The sequence below is a fragment of the Perna viridis genome, chromosome 2 (genome assembly GCF_037379345.1).
Source record: "Perna viridis isolate PV_CMFRI_1.1 ecotype Kerala chromosome 2, ASM3737934v1, whole genome shotgun sequence".
Taxonomy (NCBI): domain Eukaryota; kingdom Metazoa; phylum Mollusca; class Bivalvia; order Mytilida; family Mytilidae; genus Perna; species Perna viridis.
The window spans coordinates 54151917-54179165 of record NC_142446.1 but is presented as its reverse complement, the minus strand read 5'-3'; the positions used below and the strand labels follow the sequence as shown (position 1 = coordinate 54179165).

The following is a 27249-nucleotide window of genomic DNA, read 5'->3' as shown; positions in this document are numbered from 1 at the left end:
TAAATATTGAAAAAAATTTTTATTGTTAAATATTCGTTATGAAAACAGGCACCGAAGTATTACTTTTTATTTTTTTCTCGGTATCATTTCATCAATTCATATTAAGTGTTATGGCCAGTTATGATTCTGCCGTCAATTGAACAAAACGCTGTTAGTGTTAAATCAACAATACTTTGTGACGTTATTATAAAGCATTTATGTGACGTCATTACTTTCTATCTACTTAACAATTAAATATTTTTGTGAAGTTGTTGGCTTTTATCTCTATGTCTGTCTAATTTTTGATAAACAATCTTATTGTTTTAGACTGGCATTTTGTTCCAACTTCTGAAGTTTCATTACATAATATCTAATTTACCTCATCTTAGCAAAAACAGGTTGATGATAAAAACCAGTTTTCTAGATAAATGTTCATACATAACATTTCTATGTTTTAGAGGGATATTTTATAAAAACCGGATGTCTATGTAAATTTTATTCCTATTTCGTAAGAGGCTATGTTTTAATAGTCGTCTTGAGATATGTGCTCAAAATGACTTAGAATAGACGATAATGGGTAAGACATTTTTTTATCCATTGGATAATGTTAACCCATAATATACAATGTTTAAGCAACTAGCCGTCGCAGCATGGTTGCTTTAAAGGGTAAAAAAGATGTCTACATGCAAAATTTACAGTTATTTTTCTGTTTACTACATGTAGTTATTTTTATAATTGTTCTAGGTTAGCGTATGTTTATTGGTATTATAAATGATATCAATCCTGCTTATTATATTACATATTGTGTTGATAATTGGCAACATATGGATACTGCTTGATATAAAGTGTTATTTTTTCTGATGAGACAGGTTTATGAATATCGACATCTGCAAATCATTTCATTTGACAGTTTTCTGTTCATCTCCACATGATTTGTTGCTGGTTTGAAAAAAAAATAGTTCTAAATAACTTTTGATCCTTTTTCTTATTTTGGTCTAAGTCTAACGAACTTTCTCCTTTTTCTTTTCTTTTTTTTTTTTTTAAATTTATCCATCTTTATTCGTGAATTCCTGTACACTGTTGAAACCTCGCGATTGAAACGAATATATTAACTTTTTTTGTTTTATATCGATAACATATTCAATACATCATACAGTAGATCTTCAGTGATCGATTGTATAAAAGCGCCTAATTAGATAACTAATGATGATAAATGCTAGGTTTCTCAAGATTACCTACCTGCATATCGCGTGAGGAAACAGATCTTAGCACTCCGACCTGTATACATCGATTTCAGATTACCATTTATCATCCTAAGCTTCCTTACATCTCCCGATATATCTCATCAGATACATGGTCAATGGTCATATATTTATATGGGTGCAGTCCATCTGGGATTGTTTTAAGTTTTGTGAATTGCGTTTTATCGATATATTTCTGCATTTTTTTCCATGTATAGGGCGAAACAAATAAGAGCTTATACTTAATAGGATACAATTAGAATTTCAAAGACATACATATCATTTTATATCAGAATCAGAATTTTGATAATGGACAAAACATTTTCCTTCATCTTGAAAAAAAACCTGTTAAGTAGCAGTCTTTATAAAAATCAGACAGGAGGTGATTCATGCATGTCAAAAACTCAACAAATTCACTTTTATTTCTTATTCAGATTCAGGTACAGAAAACATAACCAGTCATAGTTTTCCATTTGGGTGTTGCGCTTTTGGGAGAAATTGTATATAGATTGTACATGAAATTAGCACTTTGCAAGAGTTAACGTTCTTGATTTTGTTCAATATGGTTGATTTTAATGGAAGATAAATGTATGATTTTCTCAAAAGTACAGATCTCAATATTGAAAGGAGAATTGTTACGTCAATATGTAGCATACGAAGATTGAAAAATCATTGTTTGACCTGTAGGTTTTTCTTCACCGTGAATAATAAGGACAATGTCTGAATTTTAGATGGACTGATACTGAAATTCTCAGGAATTTCTTTATCAAAGATATCGTCAAAATTATGTTCATTATTTTTTTTTTGAAAGCTAGATCACACAAATAATGACTTCTCTATATAAGAAAAGCGACAGGCAGTAAAAAAATTCTTACTGATAAAAGTCAAATCGCTGTTGTTGAAACATTTTCGTGGAGGAATCGGCGATATGAGTCACAAATAAAATGGAATATCGAAAAATTATCAAGCTAATTTGTAGAAGACTGTTATTTTATTAGCTCAATATAGAATATCAAAACACTATAAAAGTATGTGTTGTATTTAATTAAGTGTGATTTATCTCCGTCATTACCAAAACTTTTTTCGAGAAGGATAGAGTATTTTGAAACTTAATTTAGAGAAGTAATGATAATTAAAACGATATGTCTGTTGACATGATAATTCCAGTGTAATAGTGAAATATTTTAAGACAGAAAATGAGATTTGTTAAACGATATATTCCTTGGGTCGAATGTCACGTACGATTTTAAAGTGAACATCAAATCATGCTTTTGTTTATCGTGATTTTTCCCACGGTATACGTTGTACTTTTCTTCCTCTTTTGTCATGCATATTCATATACTTAACTATACCATTAGTGCCATAATGCCAGTTTGAATCCAAGTTTTTAGTGGAGTCTGTTTGTTTGTTTGTTGGGGTTTAACGTTCGAGCAGCAATATTTCAGCTATATTCAGACGATGAACATAAAATGGATGATAAAATGAACATGAAATGAACAAAAAAAAAGAATGGGACACTAGGATAATAGGGTCGACAAATTTTGATTGCCACTAGAAAAAGGGAGGATGGGTAAAGTCGGGCAATTTAGCATCCTATGGCGGAGCGCAAAGGTTCCTACTCCTATCGAATACCACATCAGGGTTCTTGAACGTGCGAGGAACGTGCATCTTTCCCAACACGGTGCACCACTATGGTTTGCGGTCAGGTTTTCCGTATTATAGCCTGAAAACCCCAGCATGTAACATGCCAGGGGTACCCCATTCCACCACCTGGGGTAAACATCCCAGTTGCTCTGTGGGCAGAGCGCCGAGCCCCCGGCTAGGTTTCTGAGCACTATTTAGTCGCCTTTTACGACAAGCTTAGCGCTGCTGCAGGCCTATTCTTTTAACACCCGGACCTGCACGGGCTAGTAGAGTCTGAGTTTCTCGTTTACTTTTGTTACTTTGTATGTATTATTATATTTATTTTATGTTCTTAATTGTGTTTGTCTGTTGTCCATGTCTGGTCTTTGCCCCTGGATTACATTTTTTTATTTCTGCTAGAATCTTGGTTCCCCTTGAGTACTCTTTCACATTTTTATACATACGAATGTCTTGTTCAATTATATATTTCTCATACATCTGAATATATGCAATTGCTGTATTTGTCAATTAAGGTCGAAGATAGGAACTGATATTTTGAGGCTGTAAAACCTATTAATACCATCCGTGGGAAGTATTTCCATGACATATTGTAAAAATATGAATATTTGCCGTGTACTAATTTTCGCTATTTTCGCGGTAAATGTAAAAGCGAAAAATAGTATCCGCAAAAATGACTTTTTACTTCATATAACGGAAATGATTCTCTGACGCTGACTTTAAAGTTTTCATTGTCTTCCGTTTTGAAGACAACGTTCTTTGTTGTGTGTGTCTATTTTCCCTGTCTATTCACTATATTTGTAATATATTCTTTTGATTTTCGCTAGAATCTTTGTTCCCTTGGTTACAGTAACTGTTAAAACTATGCAATAACGTGCATATCTAATAACCGAGTATGTAATTAAACGAACTGTAAAAACTTCTTGACATATCATAAACCACTCTGAAAGTTTATGTTGCTTGGGATGTTCGACTTTTGAAGGGTTGTCAAACGATTGTACTTTGCAATTCCTCATTACAAAAAAAAAATTAATGTGATGCACTGAATGACATAAAGGAGTAATTCCAATGGATATCAACTTATCTCATTTAGAATTAATACCAAGCTCTATATATTTAGAAAATTACCTTCCCTCTCGTTTAATATATAGGATTTATTAAAGCTATCGTTTCAAAAAAATCGAATGACCTTTAAAAAAAATGCTGTAAATGTCTTTCTACTTGAAAATAATCTGATAATTATCAATGAGTACTCTAGTCGAGAGATCGTCTTGCGTCCATTGCCACGTTCATTACGTAGTACTTGAAGTTGTTTTTTTTTTTTATTTCAGAAAAAAAATCAAATGAAATAGTGTCTTTTCACATCCATTTAAGAAATGAATGTTATATTTTTTTCGTCTATGAAGAAATAACCTCCATCACGTGGTGCACACTACTTATAAATAAACTGCAGGTTATTTTAAAGTGTGCACCACGGGCATTGAGGTCATTTCCGAAAAAAATATAACAGTCATTCCTCATAACTTAATTTAAGTATCAAAATATAACGAGTAAATGATTAAAAGATTGATGGCGTCACAATCCTTACAAAATGTGGTCTATGGGATGATAAACGACATTTTTTTACTTCTTTGTTACTTCTGAAATTAAATAATATATAATATAATATATAATAAATTAGATAACTTTTTGAAACGCTAAAATATGATATCTTTCAATATACTAGTATATTAAAACTGAAATAAAACTTATTTTTCTTATTTTCTTCTTTTTTTTCAGGCAATGGACACAAATGTCCTGATTATATGCGTGATGACACTTTTACCGGAAGTTTCACTCGGCAGCTCACAGTGGCACTATGGTGCTATTTTAGATGCTGGAAGTACCAGTACTAAAGTAAAAATATACCGTTGGCCGCCACGAACTTCTTTGGATACAGTGTTGAAAATAGCTCAAGTCGGTAAAGTACACAAGGAATCTCCGGGAATTTCAAACTTTGTACATAATCTTACTGCTTTGGACGACTATATCGGACAATTGGTTTCCAAAGTAAAGGAAAGTATTCCAGAGTCAGTACATAGCACGACGTCTTTGTACCTATTAGCCACAGCTGGTAAGTTTATTTTGTTTGATAAACACTCGAATAAACATAACTATTTTTTTTTTTAATTTGCAATAAACTTTACTGTAAAATCAAAGAATAATATTTATGTAATTACTTGATTCCGTCACGTTCGTCATTTTGAAGTTCTAATTCTTATTCGCTCAAGCTGTTTTTCTTCCATACTCTTAACTTCAATCTTTTCATCTCTTACTGTAAATGGTCCTTATATTTGTTGCGTTTTGGCCTGGTTTTCATTTTTAAAAAATGAAATATCTTTAATTCTTGAATTTTTCCGAAAATGATTTGATTGGTCAAAATTTGAGTGGAGAAAGAATTTGATGAAACTCTTCATGAAATTGGTCTTAGAAAATGTATGCATATGGAGATCCGAAACTATAATTACATTAAATCATACTTGTCTTTGAAAATGCTCGTCGTAATTACGTGAACTTTCATACGTCGTGGTAAATTTCCTATATATATGATTTTTTTATGTGCAATTTTTTTTACTTTCTTATCGTCCTCTTTTTGGGTGAAAAGTATGGCTAGAAAACAATGTAGTTCTTGTTTCCTGCTACCGGCAAGGAAAAAATAGTGTAAGTAAGTAGGGCATTGGTTTTATTTTTCAAAAACATTTTACATTGAATTAGTTGGTAAACAAGCTAGACTTCAAAGGTGCTTACGGCAAAATGCCTTTAAAATGTTTAGGGTAAGCACAACAAAATAGGTAAGAAGGGTAGCAGGAAACAGACATATAATTTCATTGCCTTTACAGATAAAAGCTATTCCTCTTTCGACATCTTTTCAGGTCTTCGGGTGTTGCCGGAATCAGATGCAGCTGCCCTAATGGGTAAAATCAGGGCAATATTAAGTAATAAATCATTAAATCCGTTTGTTTTTAATCGACATAATGTGAGGATCCTTTCCGGGGAGGAGGAGGGTGTATTCGCCTGGATAACAGTTAACTACCTCAAAGAATTTTTTGGGTCCAACCGGTAAGACATCTTCATCACATAAACCTTCTGTATTTTAAGAAGATAGCATTAGTTTAAACCAGCTGAGTCATCGCCTTCCGTTTAATTGCACATTCTTGGCAAATAGGGTATGCGAGTAACCGAAATCCAGTGTATTATAAAATGAATTATTAACGGTTTCACACAGACAAATATCAAAACATTGTAACACGTTTGGCATAAGATGCCTTTTCACCCCTTGAGGATGCTGTTCTGACGCCCCTTGCCAGAGTTTCCAGTACTTAAATCTGAAAAGAGTGTGGTCAGTGACTTAGCTACGAGGCACACTCCATTGATTTTCTATATATTCCACCAAATTATCGTGCATAAGGATCGGGGTCTCCTTTTGAAACCCCTTATTTAATAATTATTGTTTACACCGTGTTATCTTAAAATTTCATATGTTTAAAAATACAAAATAAGGAATCTTTTTAACAGATAAAGGCCAATAATAAAAGAGTTAAGAACAAGATTTCCTGAGATTAGATAATAAACACGAAGTAATCAGTATTTCTTGAAGAGAAATCTGTTTAGACAAGGGTAACCTAGAAATACCCAAAAAAACATTCATTGTTTACATTGATGATGCCAGCAGTCGCAAGTGCATCTAAATCAATCTTTGATTTGTTAATACTTGTTGATATCTACAGAATTGATGGTACCGCTTTCTTTAATTAAGAAATACAGAACTAAGATTATGCAAGGAGTTTATCTGTTACCACATGAGATTCTTATCGTTTCTACAATGTAATGTAATTTCCTGAAAATTGATTGCTTTAATGTAAAACATACATTTAATGCGCCTCTAATTTAGTACAAAGTGCACACAATGCAGTAACGAGCGTTGGATGCAATAACAAGCAACGTAATAAAATAAACAAGTGTTCATTTAATGTGTCTCACGTTTGGGTATAGCTGATTTCACCAAAATTTTATTTCCTTACGGTCGGTCCGGTGCAGTGCTTAAAAATATTGTTGGAAGGTTAATCATAACGGCCTAATGACACAGACTGCTTTAACATGGCTTTCGACTACAATTAATATTTAGGAAAGTTGCATTTTTTTTTTCAGTATCAGACGGATGAACGGGTGGGTCTCATAGCTACTTTGGAGTAAAGCAAAGATAATAGATGATTCTTACTACAAGAAATAGTTAAATTGTGTCTCAAAGCCATGCTTGCAACAGTTTAAATTTAAGGGAAAAAATAATATTCTCAAGGTTTCGCGCATATGTTTAGCTCCATGGTCTGTGTTTACAAAAATGTATATAAGGTAGGGCTGCAGATAAACCTTACCGAGCGGAGCGGAGAGTAAATCGCAGATAAGTGCATTTGTATAAAAAGCTACGCGAAAAAAGTTCAGAAAATAAGATTAAAAGTAAGAGGATAAAAACTTACACTTGGCTAGACGACTAAGTAGGTAGAATTAGTAATCAAGGGAACCAAGATTCTTGGGGAAATCAAAAGAAAGTAATTCAGGGATTAAAACTAGACAGGGAAACAGACATACAAAACAAAGATCATGAAATAACTATGATAACACATACAAAGAACAAAAGTAAACTCAGACTCCACTGAAAACTGGGAGCATGGACCAGGTGCGCGGGTAGGTTAAACGTCTTCTGCTTTTCTAGAAACACTCGCCAGGTTGCACAAAGTCAAATTTGTCTATTTCAAATTGTGTGACAGTATGATTATGAATGGCATTTTTCATTGATAAATTATATCATGTTATAGAAATAAATATGATATTCTTTTATTTATATCCCTAAGTAATGTATAATTTGTAGTGGTCCATCTGAAGCCATTGGAGTGCTGGAAATGGGCGGTGGCTCGACGCAGATTGTCTTTTTGCCCGACGGACCATTACTTGCTAACATGTTTCAAGTCCGCATCGCTGGAAAACGATACAGTCTTTACGCACATAGCTATCTTTATTATGGACAATCCTATATGATAGAAAGAGTAGGAAAATATGTTATTCAGCAAAACCCAAAACTTTCATCCTATCACAATCCATGCATGCTAAAAGGTAATTACACCAGTTAATTGAATAATATAATGACCATATTAAGTAATTAGAATGGGCTCTTTCAAGAGAGATAATTGATTTCAAGTATGCTTTAGTCCTTTAAGAGCGATATAAAGTATAAGTATGCACTTGATATAAACAACGATATGAGCCGACTACTTGTAGTAGATACATGTAACATTGAGAAATTGATTGGAAATTGGCTTCCTGTCATTATCCGATATATAAAATGTCACATTTGATTACACGCAAGATACTTATTATATATGTATATTTTACAGCAAGTAATATAATTATCTTCAGGGAATAGAGTTGGTTTTACCTTGATTGTATGGCCATTACCTGATAAAATGTCTTGGGTAGTTAACTGGTCAGGTGACAAAACAGATGAGTTTTAAACTTTCCATTTACCTTGGATCACTAAATATATATGCAATGATAGAAAGTTTTTAAAAAAGAGATCTTCATAATTGGGCAATTAACTAACCAAGATTTTTTATCAGGTAATGGTCAATAAATCAAGGAAAGACCAACTATATCCCCTGAATATCATCATAATATGCGCTGTAATATTCGAAAACTAGTCATATGAAAACTTTCTGCATTTTGTGAAGCTCCTTTTTTGGTGAACTAAATTTAAATACATTAGAAAAAAAAACTTTTTGGGGTTTCCAGCTAACTACATGTAATACATTAGAAAAAAACTATTAAAACTATGCAATCACGTAGAATAATCAAGATACATGCATATGTTGAAAATTTGTTAACGTTGACAAAATTGTAAGACAAAAATACAATAGTTCATAAGTTTTAAACTATTAAAACTTTTGAAAAAAGTTATCCACAGTATATCGAAATGAAAAAACACAACCTGTCCTTGCAATTTAGATAAAGAAAAAGTACTTTTGTGTGTAACTGTATTCTTTAGCAAAGAGAGATCAATATAATCGAAAAAGATTTATCTAAAATAATTTAGCAAATTAGAAAATATGGAAAATAAAAAATGAGCGAACAAGAAATTTGCGAGAAGTAAGGTATAGGGAAAGATAAATAGATACTTTCCAATTGAGAAATGTTCACACATTCTGAATACAAGAATACCACTCATACTAGAATTGCAAATTTCGGTACATGTATATTATATACGTGTTACGAGATTGAAGTAATATCTCATTAGCGGAATTTGAACCAAATACATGTATTGTATGACTATTTAAATTCAAAAATATTAAAATGGGAAGACAAATCCGGCACCGGAAGTTCTACTAAGTGGAACACCATTAATGAAGCCTCGGTGTAAACAAATTTATAATTTTGGAAAAATCAGTTATATGTAAATATGATGTAATGTTTTCAATTTAACAGAAGATATTAGGGACACGAAATATGGAGGAGAAACAAAAACATTAAATGGAGAGGGAAATCCATCAAAGTGCCTTAAAATAATCAATTCCTTCCTTAAAAGTGCCGCAGACGATATGTGTTATCCAAAACCTTGTGCAATTGGTCGGACATATCAGCCTTCTATAGGAACAGATCACTTCTATGCTATAGCTGCCTTTACTTATGCACCAAATTCCTTAAATGCAGCTGACCAATCAGGGATATTAGATATAGATAAACTCAATACCACAGCATTCGAATACTGTGAAAAGGTAGGTAAATACAAAAAAAATCACAAGTCCGCAAAGTCTAAAATCTTAAGTTTTGATATTCTCAAGATCATTTTATTTTCTGTCTTCTGGGTTGGCTGTTTGTGTTGCTTCTCTTGTCCAGTGATATTTGTTCCTGACGAAATGCGCAAGACAGAAAATTTAGACCTCCCTTCATTCTTTTTTTCCATGTTTTATTTGTTTTTATTTCTTTTTTACCTTTTGGATGTGGAAATATTTTACTTATTTATTATTCACAATTATGAAAATACTACTCACAATATTGCTCTACAAGTGTTTCAAGAAGTAACCTCTCATCAGCTGCATTAGAACCAAATATAAACATAGGAAGATCTAAATAAAACAATAATAAATAAAAAAAAAATAATAAACTGTGCAATACAAGAAAAGTAGCCTAAGTGTGTGATGGCTTTTTGGCATTTTGTAATACTGACGGTTTTGGTAAATAATCTTTGAGTATACAGGTATTTTTGAAAAAAACCTGTTGGAACTTCTATCGTACTAAATGCATGTTACCTGACTGAATGGCTTATTCAAGGACATTGACCCTGAGCTGGTTAACGGCTGCAATAGTAGGATATAAACATTTTAATTCAACCTTGTAATTTGAAAATTCGAATACTCAGATCATGACTTCATTTTTCAATAAAAACAAATGTCGCCAACAAGCTCTCGGGAATACATGAATAAGAATTAATTGACTTTATTGACGGAAACATATTATTACAGAATATTTTTTTTCCATTCAAAATAATTTAAAAAGGCATTTCTTTTTGCACTTTAAAAATGCCACTTATCTAATTTTTTCACAGCATTTTAAACAGGGTGGGAAGGACTGGGATAAAAATTTAGCACATTTTTATATTGTATGTAAGTCATGTAAATTGCCAAGAAATGGCGCATGGACATATATTTTGTGAAAGTTGAAAAATATAAGTTGGCTTATGAACCTTTCAGAGTAATTTTCCATAAAACTTCTTGATTTCTAAACGTTCATTTACAAGAAGCATAACTTAGAAAATGGGTTTGCATTAAAGCGGTTTTTTTTACTGAATTTATTCCTATTAATAAGCACAAGAATATGTTCTGTAGAAAGTAGTTCTTACGTTTACATAAATGGCTAACGCGATCTCTTCTACAGAAATATGTTATTAAAGTATTGCTTATTTCACGTCGACATATCAATGGTAGATCAAGGGGGGTTCAGATTAGAGGTCGAAACACCTTTTTCTGTCGAAAAAATGGGTTAATTTCGTGTAAAATTTTGGCTAAAATGAGCAAACCACAGCTTGGAACCTATTTTTAGGAATGGACCCAGCTGAAACTGCCAGAATAATGATATCGAACACTATCAAAATGAGCAAAACGAAGTTGACATATTATCAATTTCAAGTTAGAGAAAAACGACATTTAAAAACAGTGTATAACATCCGTTTCATGTTTTTTTTTCAGACATTAACCGATGCAACAAATAACACTTCCATTTTACGGAAGTACGGATCGTCATATTGCATGATGGGACTTTACATACCTGCCTTACTGTCCCAAGCCTATGGCTTCACTCCTGATACTAAAAAAATCAAATTAGTCAGTAAAATAGGTGGTATATCTGTTGGTAAGTATACTGAAACAGTTCTACACTGAATCGATTTTATACAGTGAAACCTGTTAACTAAAACCCTTTGGACTTTTAAATTCGTTCCATTTAGACAGTTCTTTGGTCTACTAAGGTACAAAATACATTTGAAATTATATGAAGGGACTGTGTCTGGTTTAGAGAGGCTTTTGGATTATTCAGGGTTCGATTAGGATCAGTTTTATTGTACCATATTTTATATGGTAAACGTTAACAGCCTGGGATGTAGGTAGTTATGTACAGTGGCGGATCCAGAGGAGGTGCAAGGGGTTGGCTCCCCCTTTTAAATGATTTTTTTTCATTTTCATGCGTAAAATTAACCCAAAAAAATGGCAAATAATGTCCAAGCACACCCCTCTCCCACTTATTCTTCAGAACCTCGTCTGGCAGCCTTCCTTTTCAAAGTGTCTGGATCCGGCCCTGATATACTTTTGAAGTTTTTAATTCACTTACATACAATATACATACTAAGTTCACTTTAAAATTGATTGAAGCTTAAATTATTATTCGATTACAGCAAAACAAATAAACAGCTGCTCTAAAGCACTTAACACGTTCGTTCCTCTTCTATTGGTGTTCTAAACCCCAGAAATCTGAATTGGAATGTTTGAAACTAATAAAACAAATAACGGAATAGTGCTTTGATTTATAAAATAGTGTATTGAGTGCAACGTGTGGACATCTGCCAGAGTGTCGCAATATTATTGGGTTATTGCATAAAAACTACATAATAAAACAATAAAACATTAAACAGTGTAACTGAGAAACGATAATGTACAAAGACAAGTCAATAGAGTCGCTTATTTTTTACAAGTTTTTCACGCTTTTTAATACGGTGCCACCTGTCGAAAACGAAAGCTAAATAATCCCAAAACCTGTCTAAACATGACACTTATATCAAAATATATATTGATAAAAGTATTTTGAACCTTAGTAAACCGGAAACCCGTATAAACCAAACCAATTTTAAGTCCAAAAGGGCTACGTTTAAGGAGGTAGACTTGGGGTATGGGACTTAATTCTTGAAATCAGTGATATGTTTGTATCATATTCAATTGCACCAAAGCATATCAAGCTTTCATTTGAAACGCAATGAAATTAGTCAAAGTTACTTTGATGCTTACACGAGATTGATGTAAAATGCTGAATACAAACGTTCCAATGATTTGTAAGAGTTGTGTCTCTTACCTAGGTCTACCTTCTGAAATATGTTTCACTGTAATTAGAAATTCACAATTAACAATTAGAACTATTAAAAAGTCTTATATCTATCGATTCTCCATTTTCCCATTAAAATACAAAATGTCATCTTCCAAATCTCACCGTCTTTTACTAAACGACCTCTTTGACAATTTATCTGTCCTCATTATAAACTACTTTAAGGTTTTGACATAACAAGCCCTTTATTTTACAGGAAGCACTAAAAGAAGGAAACGGTCAGTGTCCTCTGAATCCCGATCACTTATAAACTTGATTTAATTAATGACCTTGTTATTTTATATTCAAACCATAGTACATAGTAAGAAAATATCACAGTTTGTCATCATATCGAAGTCGAAGTAACAACTATTTACTGAATTTGATGGGCAAAGATAACAATAGCAAATTGAACATGAAGTAGCACGCGTTGTCGTTATAGGTATATCCCAACTCGTAAAGGAAGTTAATATCGTAGTGCAACCAAAATAACTTCTGTAACAACATATGCCCAATCTATATGAATCCCCACACCAAATGTGAAATAAATCAATGCACAATTGGGAACCAAGATTTTTGTGACAAAAATGTTCTCTATCATTCCATGCAGTGAAAAGTGGCAAAGTCCCACGAAACCGTAAGTTGATATCCGACAGTACTCTAAATGGTTTACAACGTATGTCCCATCTATATGAAGCAACACACCATATTTGAAATCAATTCATCCATTGGGATACTTTATTCGGACGGACGGACTGAATGACGAACCGACAAGGTGATTCCAATACCCATCCACTCGTTGAGTTTGGGGTAAATGAGGAAAAATAATTATAGACCTATGTGGTTTTTTTTTACAAATAGTAAAGGTGGTCTTCCCTTGATTGAGTGTCCATTACCGGAACTGAGAATCTATTATTCCATAGGTAGATAATAGCTTAGTTAAATACCTAAGGAAGTTCATCGGATGATTGGAATTTAATCAAGTTAACTATATCACTCGCTGTAGTTAAATACTAGTATAATCATATTAATTTCTATTACAGACTGGACATTAGGAGCTATAGTTTATGAAACAGAAGTCTTTGAGACATATTGCGGAACTTCAGCAGGTTCAATTTCATATCCAAACATTTTGTGTCTAAATGTATTAATATCATTTGTATACTTAGTTTCCAGTGTTGCAAAATTGTAACTAGTTTCTTTATTTCGTGATTAATACTGTGAATGCATGAATGTAAATAACCTTATAACTTATCTTTCTCACTTTCATACTTTTTACTACAAATTATAATAAATATACTACTAAATACATGAAGATAATGTTTATCTATTTTGTCTCAGAAGGTGATTCGGTTTGACATATACTTAAAATATAGTAATTCGTGAATATCAAGTTGAACGGGGAAAAGAAAGTTAACTGAAAAAAAGTCGTACATATTTCACAAAAGCCTGCTTCCAGTATTAAATACAGTGTTTATAAACAGATTAGTACTAGCCGGACTGCGTGTTTGATAGTATACTTATCGATCTGCAAATTTGATAGTGGGAGCAAGCCCCTGTGTATAAATAAAATAAAAGTACTGTAACATTTCCAATTTACTTTACCATTGACACATATTATAAAGCAAAGATGAAATAGTGTTTATTAGTTTACCCTAAGGCTAGAATTCCTCAAAGATATCATCTACCGCCACTATCACAAACAGCATCTTGTACTAACAAACTAATTATATTACACACCGGAAAAATAAAATCAAGAACTTTCAGACACCACAATAATACTAGAACACTTACGTCTTTTTTAATTTGTATCGCCTGAATATAGCTGAAATATTGCTGCTCGGGCGTTAAACCCTAACAATCAATCAATCAATCAATCAATCAATTAGTCCAACACAAGTTACTAATTGTTAAAGAAAATATTGTAAAATAGCGGCAAAAAATACTGAAGCGTCCAAAAAAAAGAGGGGCAAGTCAGAGCCATCTAAATAACCTAAACGTAAAACAGAAAACTGAAACGATTTGCATACACAGGGTAGAGAACAGAATAAAATACAATAACTAAAACGTGAGACGAGACACCACAGAAAAATAAATCAATTGCAGTATGAACTCCAAAATAAAATGCTTCACGGAACGTAGCTGGATATGCCCGCAGAGGTCCAACACTGACAAATGAGGCAACTATAGACGCAAAATTCAAGATTGGTACAGCTCTGAAATTTGATTGTGATTAAACATTGACGTAAAATATTTAACTTACATTTAATAAAAAAGGAAAGCAGTTAAACTTCTAAAAAGTTCCATGAAAATTGCTTGAATCAAGTATTGTGCAATGATGAGAAAGCATCCGTTTTTTATGAATAAAGTCTGAAAGCTCGGGAAAAAAATCACAAATTTATATTGTTTTATACATCAATAGTAATTGTTATGAAAATATGTGCAACCACTACTAAAATTAAAATCTTTCGTTTTTATAAATAAAGTCCAATAACTCTAAATCGTAAAATCGGAAATATACAAAAATTAAAAGAGAGCTTACATAAAAATAAGTAAATAATTCACTAAAGTTTCATTGACATAGCTGCAAGGGTTTCGAAAATCATTCAATCTTTGTACGAATAAAATCCCATAATTAATCACAGAAAATCAAACAATAAAATGCAGATCGGTCTTCGGACTTCAACACGTTCTTCATAGAAAATTCCGGTAAGAAAAATGAAATTAGAACGAGACTTACAAACGCTATAGGAGACGAAGTTCACACCAACAAAATAAGGTATAATGTTTTGAAAGAAGAACAAAAAACTGCCAATAAACTGCAATAAAAAAATAGACGCAACAACTCAAATTCAAAAATTAAACAGTTTCAAAAGCTAAAACTACCCGTCATATCACCCTATTTTAAACGATTCATATCGTCTTGTCAAATACTTAGTAATCTCTTCACAAAGAACTTTCCTTTTCTTCCCAAACTTCTCCACGTCTACACGATCAGGATGGTAATGTACAACAGCCTTCTGTAGAACCTTTTTCAGGTCTGACGGATCCATCGGACCTTGATCAGGAACGCCTTCTAATTTGTTCGCGGGGTTAGTTGGTGGATATGTCTTGTACACAAACTTGAGGAAGCCCTCCGATCTAGAATATGTGTTTTGTTGATCATTTGTTTTTAAATCTTTTAATTCTTTCTCTAACTCTTTCAGAAACGATTCTCGTTCTTTTTGCCACGCTTCACTTTCCTGTTCTACAACATCTTTTTGATATCTCTCAAGAATTTCTTTACATTCCTCAAACCACTCTACAATGATTTATTTAAAAATAAGTTACTGTTTGATATTTCTTTTTTCAGGGATGGGGCTTGTCAAGTCCTGAGGAGAAGTTTAATGGGATACCTTATTTTACAATATCTATGTTGATACAAAAGGCAAAATATTAAATATACATGTACTAACAATCGTAAGTATTTAACTTGGACTTTCCATTACTGCTGATTATGGAAGGGTGCTTATTTTAGCATTTTATCGGTTTGTCTACCAACGCAAACATTTTTCAAATCAAACCCTTTGCCCCAAAACCGCAATACCGTACTTTTTTTTTAGTGAAAGACATTAATTAATTCTATTTAAAGGTCACTGCAACCCCTCAGTATATACCCCTTCAATCACATAAGCCGAAATAAGTGTCTTTTTAAATATTTTAAATTTGATATTTTTAAAAGTTTGAAATTTTTTATTCATCCTCCCTTAACTTGCTAAAAACAATACCTTCTCCATGGAATGTCCTAGGATGCATTGAATTTGCAAGCTGCATTGATCTCATCAAGTATTCTTTAGCCTTAGATTTCAATTTGAGCACTCTATCGTATACTTTGCCAATTCTGCTAAGCGCTATTGCCTCTACTTCAACTTCTGTAATCTCCCTTGTCCGTAGCACGGCCTGTTTATGCCAATCGATTACCTCGTATACCATATCAATGTTGAGATTTTCTTCTTCCATCAACAACTTCTTGAATAAGTCTTCACCTTAAGTCATAAATTTTATGTAAATATGTAACGATTACAGCCTAAATTTTGGTACTTGATCGTTATTACAAGGATGTTATGGTTTCTTTTGTGCGTTGAATGTTTGTGTGAATTCGCAGCATGCATAATATGCGTTTCTTAATCATCTCTCTCCTACAGAAAAGATTCAGGCACATGGCATTTGAGCCAAAATAAAAAACACATACTTGTCATTTGAGCGCCGACAAAAATTAACTATACCTACATTTTCAAGAGAGAAATTCCCCAGTGATATTTTGACATCAATTCACAAAATATGTTAAGAAATAAGAAAAAAATACAAAAACACACAAAACACACAAAACCATGATCATTGATTGCGACAATAAAGTTTACGCAGTGTTGGATCCAGAGGGGTGAAGGGGGTTGCCACCCCTCTTTTTATTGGAAAATATGTCATTTTCATGTGAAAAATTGACAAAAAATGGCAAATAATGTTCAGCACCCTCTTTTTCTGAGGAACCTCGGCTGGCACCCCTCCTTCTCAAAGCGTATGGATCCGGTCATGACACGTCATACGCTCCACTAAGGTAAGCGCACAACCTACTTGGCGCGCGACGATAAAGCTCAACGTCCGTTGAAATTTTTCCGAACTAGGTTCATTAAGGTTAGTTAGATGATGACTTTTATAATTCGATGGCATATAAGGTAACCCCTAATAATTAAATAAGATGGATGTTGACATTCAATAATAAGATTTCACCAGGTGAAATGTACTGGTTGATTTTGCCCCAAAATGCGTCGTGAGCCATATGTTGGTTAAAAATAGTTTTGTATGAATTTATACTGTGGTCTATAGAAAGACATTGTGGTGAGATTTCGTTCCACTATTATTATAATGCTTAATTTCAATTTTTTAAGTTAAAATTTTAATGAAAATAAATAGCGTTTTTGCTATTGCTCTCCGTATTTGTACTGTGAATTATAATATGATTTAATAAAAGAGTAATCAAGGGAAGCAAGGTTATAGCGGTGATCAAAAGAATGTACTCCTGGGACAAAGACCAGACATGGACAACAGACATACACTAAAAACTGGGAGCATGGACCAGGTGCATCGGTAGGGTAAGCGTCCTCTGCTTTTCTAGAAACAGTTGCTCATAAAAAGTCAAGTCCTGGGTAGACAAACGAGGGAAGGAAAACTATGACTCGTTGAATAAATCAGTTTTCATGGTGCAGATGGATACACCATAACGATCCACAAGTTCATGATGACGACCATAAAACTTCTGTAATGATGACATCAATCTTGTAGCAACATAACCCTGTTCCAGAAGCCTCTTTGTTAGAGTTCTGGCGCGATACAAAAAGTCTGCGTAGTTTCGGCAAGCTCTGGCATAACGTATGAGTTGTGATATGAACACTCCATACGCAGGTGCTGAAGGGATGTTGCCACAGATGAAAGGAAAGTTGACGATTTTGAATGAAAAGACATTACGTTTGTCGTAAAGTTTGGTCAATAGTTTTCCTTTACCATCGATTTCTAAGTGCACGTCAAGATATGATGCTGACTTCACAGTGTCTGTAATATCCTTTATCTCAAGTTCATTGGGGTAGATGCGATGTATCAAATCCCCGAAATTCGGATTGTTTAAAGATAATACGTCATCTATATAGCGGGAGCTGAGATTAAAGGATCTAGCTAAACGATATTCTTTCTTTCGGATTAGATCAGCTATAAAGTTAGCCTCATAAGAGATAAGGAAAAGGTCAGCAAGTAGAGGGGCACAATCTGTTCCCATTGGAATGCCGACCGTTTGTTGAAAAACACGTCCACCACACTGGACAAATATGTTGTCGATTAAAAATTCCAGCATTTTGCAAACATCTTCCTCTGTATATTTGGAAGATGATTTGGAATTATTTCTTACAAAGTATGAGGAATCTCTATCAAGAACTATATATTTGTATCTAGGTGTACCACCTTTTTTGGAAAAACAACGATGAATAATATTCTTAAGTCGGGATTTTAACTGAGTATGGGGAATAGAAGTATACAGTGTTAGAAAATCATAGGTTATAATGCTATTATATTCAGATAATAGTCTTGAACTGATTGTCTCCAAAAGATCTTTCGAATTTTTTAAGATCCACACTGAATTAATACCACTACAGGAGTAACAAGTATTGTGGTAGGACTGTAGACCCTCTTTGACAGTTGTGAGTATAGAAGTTAAAAGTTTTGAAAGAGGTTTGGTGGTACATTTTGCAGATCCAGCTATGAAACGTTGTTTGTATGGATTCTTGTGGAGTTTAGGAATCCAGTACATAGGCGGTAAATCACAATCATCGTCCTTGGCAGAGAGATAAAAAGAGGATAGCACAGATTTATGGCTTCGGAGAGTGTGGTAGCAATATAGGTCTTATCACTGCTATTATTTTCCACATCTACCTCTGATAATAAACATTGGATGTAAAAGGTTTTGCAGACAAAAACAATGTTGTTTGGGGCTTTGTCTGCTGGTACGACAACATATTTGTCATGTATAGTAGACAATGTTTTTGCTACATCGGGGTCTTTGAAAACCGATGCAGCTTTGGCACTCATTGACCTACTTAAACGTTCATTCGTTTCAAAATTAAAGACCTCACGGCCTTTAACCACTCTGACAGAGAATCAATGTCTTCTTGTTCTCGTTTTATCCATTTTATAAAACTTTGCAACTACTTTTTTGCGTTTCCCTATCCGTAAATGTAAGTTCCGTATTATAATGCATCGTACCTAATATGTTTTACGTTATATCCCCAGGGCTTTGAAAAGGAGGGTGCCAACCGGAGTTCCTCAGAAAAGGGGGGTTTAGGTCATTGTTTACCATTTTTTGTTAATTTTCCACATGAAAATGACAAATTTTCAAATAAAGGGCGGGGCGCCAACCCTTGCACCCCCTTTGGATCCACCTCTGATCTTTGCTGACTTGGCTTAACGTCAGTTTGTGAAACGCTTGAAACGATATGACGCCATGAGCGCACATGAGTACACTGTGTAGTATACATGTATATATCGCCCGAGATACTCATACCCTGAACAAACATTTTCTATGGAAGGAAATTTGAATATTTCATCTGTTTTTTTTTTAAATTAGCAGTTTTGAAGAAACTTGCAAAGTATTGCAATAATTTTTTAATGATTCATTATACCAGAAGGGCTTATGAAGTGTTGTAAAGGTAAAAATTCATTAAAATCAACTGACAGTATCAACGACGTGAAATTCTTGCCAGAGATATTTTAGTTTTCCTATGGAAGATCACATGCCAATAACTCAAGTTCCAGCTAATTTTCCCCAAAAACTATGTAGAGTGACAGCAATTTTGTATTATAATATTAAAGTTAGCAATAACAAGATGAAACCATGCTCAGAGGCAACACCAATATATCAATATTATACCTATTTGGTTAGCCTGCATGGATTCAGCCAGACATAAATGCATGGTTACGTCACTTTCTAGAGTATCGGCGTCCTTCGTGATATGATCCAATGATAGACTTTTTCCTAGTGATGTAGCCTCGGTAACAGGTAGGTAACATTCTTTCATTTCGTACATTGCAGTCTTGAAGTCCTTCGCCTGAATAGCTGTTACACCGGCATGAAAATGACAAGTTCCTAAGTGTACATAGCATTCTGCCCGAACTGTTGGTATCGAAATTTTCTGAAGAATATCATACCATATTTTAACCCTTATGCCGATTTCTATTTCACCGAGTCTGCCTTGTTTAAACTCCTCCCAGACATTTAGGGCAGACGAGCATATTCCATCCCGCCAGTTTTCAGGCTTTACGTCACGTGATTTCTGCCATGCTTCTGATAAGTGTTGAAATGCTTCTTTGTAGAAATGTAAAACCAGAGAGTTCTTTTCATTAAGCTGATCCATTAATGTGCCTATTCTCCATGAAACCATTCCTATATTTTTAGCTGAGGAAACTTTTTCTTCCATATTTTTACTTGTATTATATGATTTGTAGTACAAGTTTGAAGCTGTTTGCAGTCTTTCCAGCTGAATTTTTGCTGGAACGTTATCTTTGGCAGTAATGTACACTTTATTGCCCTCTTCACGGAACCCAACTGAAGTGGATGTCATCTTTGAACCTGAATAAGAACTATATATATAAACGTCTCAGAATGTGACGACTCTATTCGCTACATTGCTCCATCGGATCAAATTGATACAGGGAAGACAACGTAAACTTATAGAAGGGTCTGAAAAATTCCCAACGATGTTAGAACTGTCAAATTTGCTATGCAAATGTTTAGTCGTTCCCTCCGCAATATTCCCTGTATCAATTTAATCCGATGGAACAATGTAGCGAATAGAGTCGTCACATTCTGAGACGTTTGTATAATATTGATTTGTTGTGACATACATCATTAATTTGATCCTATATACTACATAATAACACCTACATGAACTGTCCCGTACTACCATACATCGTGTACTAAGTTAGAGCCCTAGATTAATCCTACGAGGTGGAATGACCCGGCCAGCGAAAGCTATACATGTATTTTTATATAGACTAGCTGGCCGAGTGGTCTAGGGCACTGGACTTTGTGCAGACTGTGTTGCCATATATGTCACAGCGGTACGAGTTCGAATCCTGCGGAGGGTACGACTAAAAATTTGCATCGCAAATTTGACAGTTCTAACATCGTTGGGAAATTTTTAGATCCTTCTATATATGTGTGTGTGTGTGTGTTGTAAACAAACAAATGTGCATCATATAATATGTATTGAGAGAGAGTAATCAAGGGAGCCAAGATTCTAGATTTCAAAAGAATGTAATCCAGGGACAAAGACTGGACATGGAAAGCAGACACACACAACACAGAACACAAAATAACTAAATTAATACACACAAAGTAACAAAAGTAAATGAGCAACTCGGACTCCACTAAAAACTGGGAACATGAACCAGGTGCACAGGTAGGGTAAACGTCCCCTGCTTTTATAGACACACCCGCCGAGTTGCTCATAAAATGCGAAGTCCAGGGTAGACGAAAGAGGAAATGGAAACTGACACGTTGAAAAAATCAGTTCTCATGGTGCAGATGGGTATATTGAGGCACGGGATATTCACACCCGCCAAATTTTTTAACCAAAATATTGCTTCATCGGAATAGTTCATAATGGATATAAACGTAGAGAAGTATTGTATTTAACTGGGACAATGTGCATTGAGCATGTGTTTATATATCAGTGGCCGTTCATGTCAAAATAGGGATATTTCTATCGGCTTACTTTTAACAAGTACCGGCTTACTTTTCAAAAGTATCGGCTTACTTGTTAAAAGTATCGGCATACTTATCAAAAGTATCGGCATACTTTTCAAAAGTAAGCCGATACAAAAACTTTATGCATAGTGAAAAAAGTATCGGCATACTTTTCAAAAGTATCGGCTTACTTTTCAAAAGTAACGGCTTACATTTTGTTTTAGATATTAACCAATCCAATGTTCCGTTACATCTGAGCATTTTCTCACCTAAACCACGCGATAGCTTGAACGCCAGGGATCTGCCTATAAACTATGTCTGTCCCATCAGGAGGTCATTAATGATGCTTAGTGAAGACTTTAAAATTAGTAGCGTTTCCTTTTATTAAATAAACAATCTCTCTATATATTGTACATAAAATCGCTTGCCCACTTTGGGCATGTGACAGTTAAAAATTCAGCTATAAATAATTAAAAAGATCAAATTAAAGAAGCAATAGCAAACAATAAACAATTAATTGTATAATTATGAATCAGTCAAGTAAGGCTGACAGGTAATAATTAACTCATTTTATTAGTAGCAATAAGGGCTATAATAATTGGTGCCTACATGTATGATGTATTGCATTAATTCAATTAACCATAATGGTATAAAATGTTGTCTCCTTTATTTAATCTATTATCCTGTTTATATCCTTATCCAAAAGTCTTAACATAGTCACCGCAAATTTCTTCTTTCTCTGAAAACCAACACAAATGATCTATGTGAGGCTTTCGTTCAAATTCAAGTAGCAGAGATGACGACGATAGGAGTTTAAAGACCTGTATATAGGCTAAAAACCACTAATTCCACTTCCCATAGGCTTCTATGCTAATTTCACAATATTCAATGGCTTCTCTGGACTTTACCTTAACTTTAACCTGCAGAGGACTATATATCAGCATGATTCTACATATGTCAGCTCACAATCCTCAGAATGGCATGTGGGGTTAGCAGACTTGCAGTGCAGTACTGGTCACCGGAAGTGAAGGGTCTATAAATAGCATGGGAAATCCCAGTGTTTTCACAAGATAGGGGTATATTTAAAAATCATTATGGAGATTAGGCTTCACATCACAAGAAGCAAAATGCACCTATAAAATGTACAGAAATGTTTTTCCTTTCAGAAACTGTTTAAATTTTTTAAATAAGATGAGAACTTTTTTCACAGCACTATGAGGAACAGGGGTAATTTCTGCGTAGGACTATTTTTGCGTACGTTCCAAATGCTCATTGGTTGGTGGTCTGTAACCTATATATCCCAGTGACTCTGTATGGTCGACCCTTTATCCCGCTATAATATTGTAATTTATAGTTTAAATATATTATATAATTTAGAAGATTGAAATTGATAACCTAACAAAATAAAGAAAGAAAAAAATATGTATACTAATGAAACTATAACGAACTAAGTGATAATACAAAATATACAAAAATCATAAAAAAGTAAAAGAAAAATAAATGTTTAACGTACGAGGAAAAGCAAGACCAGGTGCAGTAAACCAAGTGAGAAATTTGGAAATAAAAAAAATACGCCAAAGGTTGATAGGGGGTCGTTTTGGGAAAGAAAATAATAAACTGTAGATGCGCGTTATTGATATGGAAAGAAAAAAAATAAAACCAAAGTATATGACCAGGAGGTTTGTGGAACGAAAAATTAAAGTCCATAGGTAATGGACTGCTTGTAATTTTAAAGTTTGCTTAATATGTGTATGCAGTTTTAATGACAGAATACTTGATGAAGAAATCTTTCCCTTTCCGATCTAGGTCCAACGTCCGCCATGAGGTTTGTTTAATCTTAACTCTCGCATAGAAGAAAGCGCGCGTTTAATTATGGGTTCACACCTTTGATACGATCGATTTGATTGGCTACACATCTCTGTAAACTCTGTCAAAAGTATCGGCATACTTTTGAAAAGTAAGCCGATACTTTTGAAAAGTATGCCGTTACTTTTTTCACTATGCATAAAGTTTTTGTATCGGCTTACTTTTGAAAAGTATGCCGATACTTTTGATAAGTATGCCGATACTTTTGACAAGTAAGCCGATACTTTTGAAAAGTAAGCCGGTACTTGTTGAAAGTAAGCCGATAGAAATATCCCTATTTTGACATGAACGGCCACTGATATTTATACATAAATTGATAGCAGTGATTTATCGAATTGTTCCATGTGTGATAAATTTCAACAATTCACAGCTGAAAAAGGGAACTTTCTCCCGCCAAATTTTCACAACACAAATATCAATATGCCGACCACCCCATTAATTAAAAATTCATATTGAAAATAAACAATACACGTACTCTATATATGTACCCCGATAATAGTAAATTTGTTTTCCTGAATAAGCAGAATGTATTAATTACTCGTACCAAGAACGCTTCACGATTTAAGAGGGTACCTAACATCTTCTCTCATATTTATTGTCTTGAAATTTAATTCAATGTTATATATTGATAAAAGAAGCATAATATATAAATTTCAAGAAATTTTCACCACATTTTTGATTGGAATAATTTTCTATGGGCATAGAGTAGCTTCATCAACAAAACTTGTTTATGACTAAGATGCTTTGAGTTTGATAAAATAAAACGTTTTGCTGATTAATTTCCATTAGGTGTCAGTGGCGGATCCAGAGGGGGTTACAGTGGTTGGCACCCCCTTTTTCTTGGAAAATTTGTCATTTTCATGTGTAAAATTGACAAAAACTGGCAAATAATGTAACAGTTCTACTCCCTTTTTACTGAGGAACCAAGACTGGCACTCCCACCTCTTTTCAAAGTATCTTAGTCCGCCCTTGGGTGTTGTGTACCCCTTTCGGTTATTCAATCTGAAATATGAGAACGGAAAGGCGGCCCGGGGTAATAACAACCAAAAACTCACCAAAATGGTTTACCAAATTGGCACGACTGTACGCATTTTACATACATATTTTAATTATAAGAAACACATAGTACAGTAGATTGTCGCTTATTTATACAGTCAGAATATACTACATTATCGTCTTACCTGAGTGGCACTGTGCCATGGAACATGCAAATAAGGAACAATTATGTAGCTTAATAAATCATTATTTATACAGTCAGAATATACTACATTATCGTCTTACCTGAGTGGCACTGTGCCACGGAACATGCAAATAAGGAACAATTATGTAGCTTTTAAACACACTGACAAACTGGTTTTCGGGAAAATAAAATCATAATCCCGATCGACCTATTTAACGGCTGCCCTTTTACTGTTCAAAGTATCATTCATTGCTGGATTATTTGACATTTAATAGTACTTATCACCTCAAACCTACAGTATATATATACATGTTTTAATCTACTTACCTTCTTGATAATAATGCGGGAGTTTTATTATGAAGTCATGTCTATTTTTAAAGCCATTGGATAACTAGTACTGGTTCAATAAGTCGGGATAATCAATACTACTAAAGGAAGAGACCGATTTCTTTGAGCCGCAACTCCTCTAAAACTATACAAGGTCGAATATATTTGTGGTATGAGGTATAAATTTAGTGTTGTGTACTTCCTAAATTTGTCTTTGAAACAATCATTTTTCTACGAAAAACGCGAATTTTTGGGAAAATATCCCAATTTGGAGACCGTCATTGGTGCATGTGTGTTATAATACGCTTTTCAATCGACGTAAAGTGAAATTAGATATAAATAAACTTCAATATATGTAAATTAGTACGCGATCATCTGGCACTATTCTATTGCGGGGGATCTCTGGTCACCATTGAGCAACAGAAATATCCTCGTGTCGTACTGTCCGGATCAGGCGCGGATTCAAGGACTGGCGTACCGGGCGTACGCCACCCCCCCCTAAATCGGTAAGAACCACAAATTTCACCCCATAATATGTTTTGCCTTGCTTTGCACGACATTTAATTCAATTAACGCTCCCCCTAAACTCAAATCCTGGATCCGCCCCTGTGTATCATGTGTACATGTGTTACACCTGTACTGTACGTTCGTTATTTTGCTTAATTAAACGACATCAACCATTTTTCTGAATTGCAAAACTGTCCAGACATGGAAAGGCCTAGCACATTTCGAAATAAACCTACCCCCTTCTGTGTGTAAACATCTGCTCCCGAAGTAAGGCCCCTCCCCCTTTTTATGTGTAACCGGGCATGACTGGTAAACCCCTACTCATTGTTTTTAGTAAAATATTGAGTTATAAAAAAGCAAACAAAAAACCGACTGGATCATCAATCACAAACAAACAGAAAATGACATTTATTTTCACACATTTAGTGTGCACTATACAGTTACATTAAGGCGCACTGTTTCGCACACTAAGTTACCCCGGTCAAATTTTGTAAAACTTAAAATTAAAAGTTGAAATTTGGTGGATATATTGTTTAAATGTAGGTATGCATTTATACATAGACAGATGTAATATACGTTATAGTAAACGGGTGTAATTTAAATGAAAAATGGTATCCGGTACGTTTCAGTCCCCTGCCGTATTAGGTTCTCTCCTCAGCATCAGATGGCTGATTTTCAAAATACCTTATTTCGCACGAACTTTTGGGACTAAAACTGTGAGAGAATGAATCGAAAAGGGTCTTATTATTTTTACCTTTTTTTCCACGTACTCCATGCATGCTTTCATCCTGTGGTAGTGTCTAAGTGCCTGATATCTTATAAAACATTGTATTTGGCTATTAGTTTTGGAAAGGCACCCCTGACTTGTACTAAAACTCAATAATATTTTTTTCAGTACGTTACCATGGCTACTGGATTTTATAAGAATAATCACTAAATTACTTATAAATGACTTGAACCTCCACACACCAAGGATTTAAAAAATATGCACTTTTTTATGACAAAACACTAGAAATTTCTGTGTGGACTGCCTCAAAACAGCTTTATTTCAACAAAATGAGACCAAATTTTCAGAAATGACCCAACTGTATTGTACTACCTAAAAACGTAGTATTGTCAACGTATATTTGTTCCTAATAATATTTATTCCAAAAGGAAACAATGTTATAATAATATATGTTCTGCAGAATTTCTGTCATGGAATATTTTTCCTACAGTATTATATTTGTTCCAGTAATATAAGGAACTTATGTTATATTTTTATTGACATAACAGTTGTTCCTGATAAGCACTTAATTTTTACACTTGGCTGATTACTATCTAAATCAGAAAGTTGTTTTAATCAAGGGCTTATTATTGACAATTAATAGTGTTCATTATGAGTTAGATGGATTAAACTATAGAATTTTCAAAACAAAATTTGAATTCGAAGAATATCTTAATATTCTTCATATTTCCGAAGCTAAGAAACTGCAGATACAAAACTACAAGTCATTTTTACCTATCGAAACTGGTTGATTGGCAAGGTATAGAGAGAGAAAACAGACACTGTGTATTATGCAATAAACAAGGACTAGGTGATGGAT

The 27249-nt window shown here is 33.9% G+C and overlaps 2 protein-coding genes across 11 annotated transcripts in view; one reads left to right on the top strand and one right to left on the bottom strand.

Annotated features, from left to right (window-relative positions):
- Window positions 1-13835, top strand: part of LOC148626049 (ectonucleoside triphosphate diphosphohydrolase 1-like) — a 33247-nt gene extending 19412 nt beyond the window's left edge. For 7 of the 8 annotated variants that reach the window (XM_088569658.1, XM_088569660.1, XM_088569664.1 and 4 more), the window contains 6 exons: window positions 4641-4974; window positions 5774-5960; window positions 7768-8009; window positions 9375-9664; window positions 11135-11297; window positions 13559-13835. In XM_088569658.1, the coding sequence (XP_088425784.1) occupies window positions 4644-4974; window positions 5774-5960; window positions 7768-8009; window positions 9375-9664; window positions 11135-11297; window positions 13559-13707 (1362 nt within the window). In that variant the 5' untranslated portion in view covers window positions 4641-4643 and the 3' untranslated portion in view covers window positions 13708-13835. Of the gene's footprint in view, window positions 1-442; window positions 557-4640; window positions 4975-5773; window positions 5961-7767; window positions 8010-9374; window positions 9665-11134; window positions 11298-13558 lie in introns of those variants that run through there. The other variant, XM_088569662.1, reaches the window with a different exon arrangement.
- A 297-nt stretch (window positions 13836-14132) lies between these two features.
- Window positions 14133-25208, bottom strand: LOC148626048 (uncharacterized). 3 transcript variants are annotated; one of them, XM_088569656.1, is made up of 4 exons: window positions 25157-25208; window positions 19966-20664; window positions 16283-16540; window positions 14133-15816 (listed from the first exon to the last, which is right to left on the bottom strand). In XM_088569656.1, the coding sequence occupies exons 2-4, from the start codon at window positions 20654-20656 to the stop codon at window positions 15410-15412; spliced, it is 1356 nt and encodes a 451-aa protein (XP_088425782.1). In that variant the 5' UTR covers window positions 20657-20664; window positions 25157-25208; the 3' UTR covers window positions 14133-15409. The 3 variants fall into 3 exon arrangements, with proteins under 3 accessions (XP_088425782.1, XP_088425781.1, XP_088425780.1); XM_088569655.1 differs by lacking the exon at window positions 25157-25208 and adding an exon at window positions 24931-25135; XM_088569654.1 differs by lacking the exon at window positions 25157-25208 and adding an exon at window positions 24831-24918.
- Between the last annotated feature and the right edge of the window lie 2041 nt (window positions 25209-27249).

Bases quoted from the DNA above. Each gene is read 5' to 3' on its own strand.
- LOC148626048 (XM_088569654.1), bottom strand. The intron at 16,541-19,965 runs GTATAATATTGA...TTATGACTTAAG, and splicing joins CATGCAGGCTAACCAAATAG to GTGAAGACTTATTCAAGAAG. The intron at 15,817-16,282 runs GTATTGTTTTTA...AAATCATTGTAG, and splicing joins TAGGACATTCCATGGAGAAG to AGTGGTTTGAGGAATGTAAA.